The sequence below is a fragment of the Panthera uncia genome (assembly GCF_023721935.1).
Source record: "Panthera uncia isolate 11264 chromosome C1 unlocalized genomic scaffold, Puncia_PCG_1.0 HiC_scaffold_4, whole genome shotgun sequence".
Classification (NCBI taxonomy): Eukaryota; Metazoa; Chordata; class Mammalia; order Carnivora; family Felidae; genus Panthera; species Panthera uncia.
The window spans coordinates 321,908-330,223 of record NW_026057585.1 but is presented as its reverse complement, the minus strand read 5'-3'; the positions used below and the strand labels follow the sequence as shown (position 1 = coordinate 330,223).

The following is an 8,316-nucleotide window of genomic DNA, read 5'->3' as shown; positions in this document are numbered from 1 at the left end:
CCAGAAGACTGACCTGATCCAGACCCATGCTGGCCATAGCTAGAAGACTGACCAGTTCTGGACCCGTGTTGCCCAAAGCCAGAAGACTGACCTGATCCAGATGCGTGTTGACCACAGCTTGATGACTGTCCAGAAGCAAAACCATGTTGTCCATAGCTAGAGGATTGACCATATCCAGATTCATGCTGTGCAGAGCTTGATGACTGACCTAAGCCAGATCCATGCTCAGTGCCAGAAGACTCTCCTGAGCTATATTCATGTTGCCCAAAGCTAGAAGACTGACCTGATCTAGACCCATGATGCCCCAAACCAGAAGATTGGCCTGATCCAGACCCATGATAGCCATATCTAGAGGACTCACTTGAGCTAGATCTGCGTTGACCATAGCCAGAAGACTGTCCTGTTCCAGATGCATGTTGACCACATCTTGATGACTGTCCAGAAGCAGAACCATATTGTCCATAGCTAGAGGATTGACCTGATCCAGAACCATACTGACCATAGCCAGAAGACTGTCCTGATCCAGACTCATGATGACCAAGGCTAGAAGATTGACCTGATCCAGACCTGTGTTGCCCAAAGCCAGAAGACTGGCCTGATCCAAACCCATGTTGGCTGTGGCTAGAAGACTGACCTGATCCGGACCCATGGTGCCCAAAGCCAGAAGACTGCCCTGATCTGGACTCATGATGACCATATCTAGAGGACTGACTTGAGCCAGATCTGTGTTGGCCATGGCTAGAAGACTGTCCTGATCCAGATGCATGTTGCCCACAGCTTGATGACTGTCCTGAAGCAGAACCATATTGTCCATAGCTAGAAGATTGACTTGAGCCAGAACCATGTTGACCATGGCCATAAAACTGTCCTGATCCAGACCTGTGTTGACCATAGCTAGAAGATTGACCTGATTCATAGCCATGTTGCCCAAAGCCAGAAGACTGACCTGATCCAGATGCGGGTTGACCACAGCTTGATGACTGTCCAGAAGCAGAACCATGTTGTCCATAGCTAGAGGATTGACCATATCCAGATTCATGCTGTCCAGAGCTTGATGACTGACCTAAACCAGATCCATGCTCAGTGCCAAAAGATTCTCCTGAGCTAGACTCATGTTGCCCAAAGCCAGAAGATTGACCTGACCCACACCCATGATGGCCATACCTAGAGGACTGACTTGAGCCAGATCTGTGTTGGCCATAGCCAGAAGACTGGCCTGATCTGTGTTGGCTGTGGCTAGAAGATCGACTTGAGCCAGACCTATGTCGTCCATAGCTAGTAGACTCTCTTGACCCAGACCCATGTCTACTGTGGCTAGAAGATCGACTTTGGCGAGACCTATGTCGTTCATAGCTAGAAGACTCTCCTGAACCAGACCTATGTCGACTATGGCTAGAAGACTCACCTGAGCCATATCCATAGTGTCCACAGCTTGATAACTGTCCTGAAGTAGAACTATTTTGTCCATAACTAGAGGATTGACCTAAGCCAGACCCATGTTGCCCAAAGCCAGAAGACTGACCTGAGCCAGATCTATGTTGTTCATAGCCAGAGGACTGACCTGATCCAGATGCATGTTGTCCACAGCTTGATGACTCACCTAAACTGGATCCTGAGCTAGACTCATGGTATTTCTGACTAGAAGATTGATTAGAACCAGATCCATATTTTCCATAATTAGAGGAATGGCCTGACCAAGACCCTTGATTTTGTCTTCCACAACTCCCTGGATAACCACCTGAGTTGGATTCATGGTATTTTTGCCTAGAAGAATAACTGGAGCCAGAACCATATTGTCCATAGCTAGAAGACTGTCCAGATCCATGTTCTTCGTGACTGTGGTTAGAAGACTGTCCTGAGCCAGACCCATGGTGACCAGAGGCAGAGGACTGAACCGAGCCAGACCCATGCTTTTGTCTTCCATACCCTCCTGACTGATAACTAGAGCTGCTGCTATGTTTTCTCTGAGTAGAGGACTCATAGGAGCTTGAATGAGTTTTGCCATTGCTTATGGACTGGCCTGATTCAAACCCATATCCCTCATAACTTGAAGACTCTCTTGATTCAGAACCCTGTTTCTGTTGTCTACCAAGTCCCGATTGACCACTTGAATTGGATCTGTGTTGCCTCTGACCAGAAGAATGACTCTCAGATCTCTCTTGCTGATGAGAGCCATGCTTGTTTTTCTTACTATCCTTGAAGTGGCCTGAACTTGACTCTCTCCTTTCCCCAGAGCTTTGCCTGTGCTCTGAACTAGATAAGCCTCCTTGATGACCCATTCTTCTGGAGCTGGACCCAGGCCTGTGTTTAATCCTTCTTCTGGAGCCCCCAGAATAGGAATTATTCTCTTCTGTACTTGACCCTGAATGACCTTGCCTTCTGTCCTCCTCTTCTGTTTCATTCTGTTCCTCTTGGTACTGGTGACTGTGGTCTGTCTGCTTTGACCCTGAAGCTTGGCAGTAATCTTGGCCGATGATTTTATTACAAGCCTGAGCCAATTTGAATATCATCAGAAGATACTCAGTAAAATCTACTTTCTTGTCATGATCTTGATCCAGATTTTGCATGATGATATCCACAGTGTCTGGATCATCTGGATTCTGTATAGGAGCAAGGTACAAGGGACAGCTATGTCACTGTGGACAACACACACCCAGTAATCCATTTGAAAGAAGACTGTAGAAATGTGAACGCTTGGCTTACTTAGGTGGAGCTCAACCACCTAGTCCTTTAGGCTGGAGTGTTCTATCCTGAGCCAAAAGAAAGAAAGAAAGAAAGGAAGGAAGGAAGGAAGGAAGGAAGGAATACATAATAAGCAATGAAGTGAGAATTTGCTAGAAGAGGATGCAACTGAAAGATGTTAGTGAACAAGGAAATTGATTATATTTTGTGAGCAATAGGTTAAATATGAATGATTAACATAATTATATATGACTTTTCTTTATTTGTCCAGTTATTCATTAACTCATTCAAAACAAAGATTTTTTTGCACCTACTATCTGCTTAGCATTGAGTTAGCTGCAGGGGATGAAGCAGTGAAAAAGTTTGTTTTCTGCCAAAATGGAAATTAAAGTTTAGTGGCTCAGACACACAAACTTAAAATTACAGTGTATTGTGATAATGTTTTAGAGAGTACACCAGAGGGGAACCAGTGGGGGTTTAAGGAAGGTTAATGAGAGGAAGTAATGTCTTTTGAAGTATTAGTTGGGCTTGGACAAATGAAGGGGTAGGAAAGAAAGGAGAGGGGACACGAGTTTTCCAGGCAGAGGGAACAACAGAGCTGGAGGTTAGAGGACACATGGCTCATACAAGGAAGAAATTATGGATTGTTAAATTTTGAGTCTCAATAGTCAAGAGATACTGCTAGAGAAACAAACAGGGATAAGATCATGCCTTTTAAGTTATGTGAAGGAACTTTAGACTTTATTTATTTTAAAAGCTGAAGGATTTTGAATTGTGCCGTAAAATGTTTAGATTTGCACTTAAGGTTGAGATTGGGAGTAGAAGGTGGCCTGAGCCAAAGGACTAGCAATAGTGATGGAGAGAAATGGGCAGTTTTGAGAGACTATTGATGAATTATATGGAGGGTAGAGGTGCTTGCTGAGAGAATGAGTTATGAATGGAACCAGATTTCTGCCTTGGGCAGAAGAGGAGAAAGTTTAGAGGGAAAATGATGAGTTTCATATCTGACGTACTGAATTTAAGACACCCATAGGAATCCAAATAAGAAATATTTAGTAGGCAGTTGGATATAATGAATTGATGATCAGGAGCTAGATCTAAGCTCCCAAATATTTATTTTCAGAGCTGACATTTTAAGATGTTGGTCACCATGTTTTATGATTTAGGAGGAAGATGCTAACTTTCTGAACTCTGAGGCCTTATAGTGTCAGAATCTCAAAAATAGGCAGTCAGTCAGGTCAGTCAGGATGTTCTGGGATGAAGAAAGACAAAGGGAAGAAGATGCATTTCATCTACTTTTTCTGAGAACTATCTAATTTTTTTTATTCCATAAGAATCACATAGATAGGATATTATATAACCTATGGATTTTATCTGTTCAGTAGGATCACTTCCCTTGGTCCTGTTAATGGAAACAATTGTGGGTCAACTTTTGATCATATTTCAAGCCTTTACCAAACCCTAATCTCTATCACCAAGTAGAGAGTCCTGTAGGAATCTGACAGATGTGACAAAAAGGTGGGAAGGAGTGAAGAAGAGAATTGTAGCTGTTTTCAGTCCTGAACTGGGTTCTTACCTTCAGAATTTGTTGAAACTCATTTTCCAAAAGTTCTTTCAGTTCTGCCTTATTCAATGTGTCACATTCCCCATCCTGGGTGGCATATTGGTAGAAAAGATCAATGACAGTGACAATGCCGTGTAGGAGTTTAGGCATCTTTTTGTAAATTTAACCTAAAGGAAAAAAAAAAAAAGGTGAGAGACCTACCTCTTATTACTCCTTTTTGTTGCTTAAATACATAAATAGTTACAATCATTTGTAGTATTTGTTCAGAATTAATTGGGCATGATTAATTTTATCCTGTTGAAATCAAGAACCAATCCAGAGTTGACAGACTTGTTCAAGCCATGTAGCAAGAGAGTGATGAAATTAGGAACAGAATCTGTATCTCTTATTTTCATTCCTGAATGAATGTAGGAGTAATGGCTTTCTGTTTTGAGCTTCCTGCTTCTACCAAGGATAATTTTATGAACATTGCTCTGGAGCTATAGAAATCCTGGGCGTGCCGATCCACCTACTTCCTCAATTCCTCTCTAGGTGCCAGCCACCACTATGGAGGGACAGGTCCTTCATCCACATGGCATGCCTGATTCCACCCAAGGGACACCAGTGACTAAGATAGACCCTCAAGACTTGTAGGTCAGAGGAAGTAGACAAGGTGAGCAACCACAGGCCTAGGTGGTAAAGAGCTGGGGGCAGCTGCTATTGGGCCCACTTCTGTTTTCATTCTCCAAACAGGGACCGACCCTCAGGCTTTGCTGATTATATAGCAGAGAGAAAAATCTCAGTAGTCCGGGAGCAACCTGTCTAGTGGATAATTAAGCCCCATGATCTTTAAGGAAATGACCCTGAAGAAAGAAGGTGCTATAATTCCCAGTCATCTCTTCATTTTCCTTCTCAGTAAAGTTAAAATTATATCAAAGTCCCCAATGTACATTAGAAAGAAGGCTGGTGTCCAGTGCCTCTTTGTCTTAGAGCACATACTGGATTTATGGCCCAAAGTACTCCTGTTCACTTACCTAGTTCACCAGAGGAACAAGTCGGATGGAGACTGGAATGGCTTACAGGGTGCTGCTAATTGGGGATAGTGGCCTTTTTATAGAGGGGATAATGGTCCATCTTAGGGAGGAGCTGTCCTGAGATGTCCTGATTCACCACAAATAAGCCCAGCTCCACCTCCGCCTCCATCTCCACCTTCCTGGTGATTGCCCTCTTACTTCCTTACATGCTCACCTGTGATTGCACTAGCAGTTCCCAAATCTGGGCTAGTATCAGCCCCACCTGCCAGAGTCTCTGGGCGATGCAGAAAGACCTTTGTGTATTCAACAAAGTATCTAGCATAATGCATCGATAGCCAATTATGTGGACTTTAATTGGACTGAATGTCCAACAATCATGGGACCTGATATTTCAAAGGAACCTTAAGGATCATCCAGTCAAACACCCATTTTGAGCTGAATTTTCTTATATGGATTTCCAACCAGAGTATCATCCAGGATATTATTACCCATGATATAACCATTCCTCTTGAATCAATAATGACTGCACAGGCCTTCTTGTCTCTTTACCTAACCCTATTTACCAGACCTTAGTGGCCATTCTCAATATAGCTTTCGTTTAACTACTGTTAACCTTAGGAAGAAATCCATGCTCTTTAGCAAGGTATCTCAGAAATAGCTACTGTTAATTATTTGGTGTATGTTCTTTCTGATGTATGCATGTGTGTGTACACACACAGACACATACCCTGATGTATGTGTTTATATCACTTCTAGACTATGAGCTCCTTGAGATCAGAGGATGGGCATTATTATCACCTGTGTCACCTGGAGACTCAGCACATTTCTTGGCACAAAGAAGTCCCCAATAAATGTTTGTCGAATTGAATTGAAAGAGGAGTGAGGGTCATGACTGTAGTGCTCTGCATTGATCAACTTCCACTTTTTCACAGGATTGGGGGCTGCCCTCTCTCTTGCTATCTTCACCTCAGAGGACATGATTTCACCTAAATATAAACTGAGTCCTAGGGCGCCTGAGTGGCTCAGTCGGTTGGGCGTCTGACTTCGGCGCAGGTCATGATCTCACGGTTCATGAGTTCGAGCCCCACATCCAGCTCTGGGCTGACAGCTCAGAGCCTGGACCCCACTTCAGATTCTATGTCTCCCTCTGTCTGCCCCTCTGCTGTTTGCACTCTGTCTCTCATATTGTCTCAAAAATAAATAAACATTAAAAAAAATTCAAACTGAGTCCTAGGATTGGGAATCAACACATGCTTTCTGCTTATCCCTGCGACCTTACTCTGCATTTCATCCTTTCTGAACTATGCGTATAACATGGATGTCACTGAAGCTGGGTGAAGTCACATGGACTTAAAACTTGTGCAATACAATCATCAGGATTTGGGAAGGAGTGGTAGCAACTGTTGGTAAATGATAAATTACGTGATTCCAAATTCAACCATTATGATGCTCTGTGTTTTCTTCTAGGAGCTACCCAGAGGGCTGCACGGTCAGGATCCATGCTGTGGCCGTGTTTCTTCTGGATGCCTGATTTGGGCCACGTTGTCATGATTCCATCAGAGGAGTGAGCCTTTTGCAGGTGTGACTAAGACTGTGGGGGTGCAGGGGAGGTGGAGTTTGCTGAGTGAAGACTAATTTTCTGCAGGAGCCAGTGTTTGCCACAGAGGGACGAGGGGGTTGCTGGTGGAGACTAATCCAGGTGGATTAGTCTGGTGGAGAGGTGAATCATGCTCTCAGTGCCAGTGTTCTCCTAAATGAGGGGTCAGCAAACTTTTCCTGTAAAGGGCCAGATAGTATATATTTTAGGCTGTGTGGGCCAGACAGTCTTTTGCAGCTACCCAGCTGTGCTCTGATAGTATGAAAGCATCCACAGATGATATTTAAATGAATGAGCATGCCTGTGTTTAGTAAAACTTATTTATTGACACTGACTTATTGACGATTTAAATTTCATAATTTCACAGGTCACAATTTTTTCCAGCCACTTAAAAATGTAGAAAACGTTTTTAGCTTGTGGCCCATACAAAAAGTTGGTGACACACTGCCTATGGCATTCCTGACCCTCGTTTATATTTGTTTGTCAGGAAGATTCCCCAGGAGAGGAGTCTCAGAGTGAAGAAGAGGGCTGGGAAGGGTGGGACATCAGAACCACGAGTTCCCTTGAGTGAGAAAAGTGTGCATGTCTGTTTGTGAATGTCAGCGTGTGTGGTGGTAGGGAAAGGGACCAGAACAGGGTACCGCTGGGTGCTAATAAAAGGGAGGTACCTTTTGAGTTGATGTAAGGAAGAAATTTTTAACATCTGCATTGACTAAAAGTGCAATGAGCTTTTTGCAATGTAACTTAATTCATTGCTAGGGGCATTAAAGGAATTGTCATGTATCATATAAGCAGTTTTAGTCCTTTTGGGGCTATATTTTCTGAATACCCTCCGACATCACCAACCAGAGTTATGTTGAGCTTTATTTCCTGGTTCGTGTGATGAAAACAAGAGGCATATTGAATGTGCATTTTGGCCTCTTTGCTCCCTTTTGAGCATTACTAATGTAAGAGTTGGACTAGGTTATCACAAACATCCTTTCCCACACAGAGAGTCATGATTTTACCAGAGCATGTGCTCCACAGTGAAAGGGTGGGCATGAAGATTTCCCCTCATGAATTTGGTTCATGGTTTTCCCTTTGGAGATGACAGGGTTCAGGAGAAGAGGTTTCTTATGGTATGTGTCACGTTTTAGGTTTTTCAGTACCTCCACATTTTGGCAGAAGAAAGAGAATTATGGTCCCCTTTATACCAAGCACAGTGCTTTGCATACTTACACTCATCATTTTATTAATCCCCACAACAAGTATATGATGTAGGTATTATTACCTCCATTTTGCAGATGATAAAACAGGCTCAGAGAAAATATATAACTTGTTTTAAGTCACTTAGCTATTAAGTGGAGAAGACAGGATTCAAACTCAAATCTGCTTCTTCCTAGGAATAGCCAGGGAGTAGGGGACTATTTGTGTCTTAGAAAAGGAAGGGTTTGGAGGCATCTCCTGAGGAACGGAGTGTT

At 43.2% G+C, this 8,316-nt stretch overlaps 1 protein-coding gene across 1 annotated transcript in view; it reads right to left on the bottom strand.

Annotated features, from left to right (window-relative positions):
* The window catches only part of LOC125913329 (hornerin-like), a 5,235-nt gene extending 839 nt beyond the window's left edge, over window positions 1-4,396 (bottom strand). Inside the window, exons 1-2 of the mRNA XM_049618404.1 lie at window positions 4,259-4,396; window positions 1-2,600 (exon numbers count right to left, since the gene is read on the bottom strand). The exon at window positions 1-2,600 is cut by the window's left edge and continues 440 nt beyond it. Of these exons, the coding sequence (XP_049474361.1) occupies window positions 1-2,600; window positions 4,259-4,396 (2,738 nt within the window). The remainder of the gene's footprint in view (window positions 2,601-4,258) is intronic.
* Window positions 4,397-8,316: the final 3,920 nt, after the last annotated feature.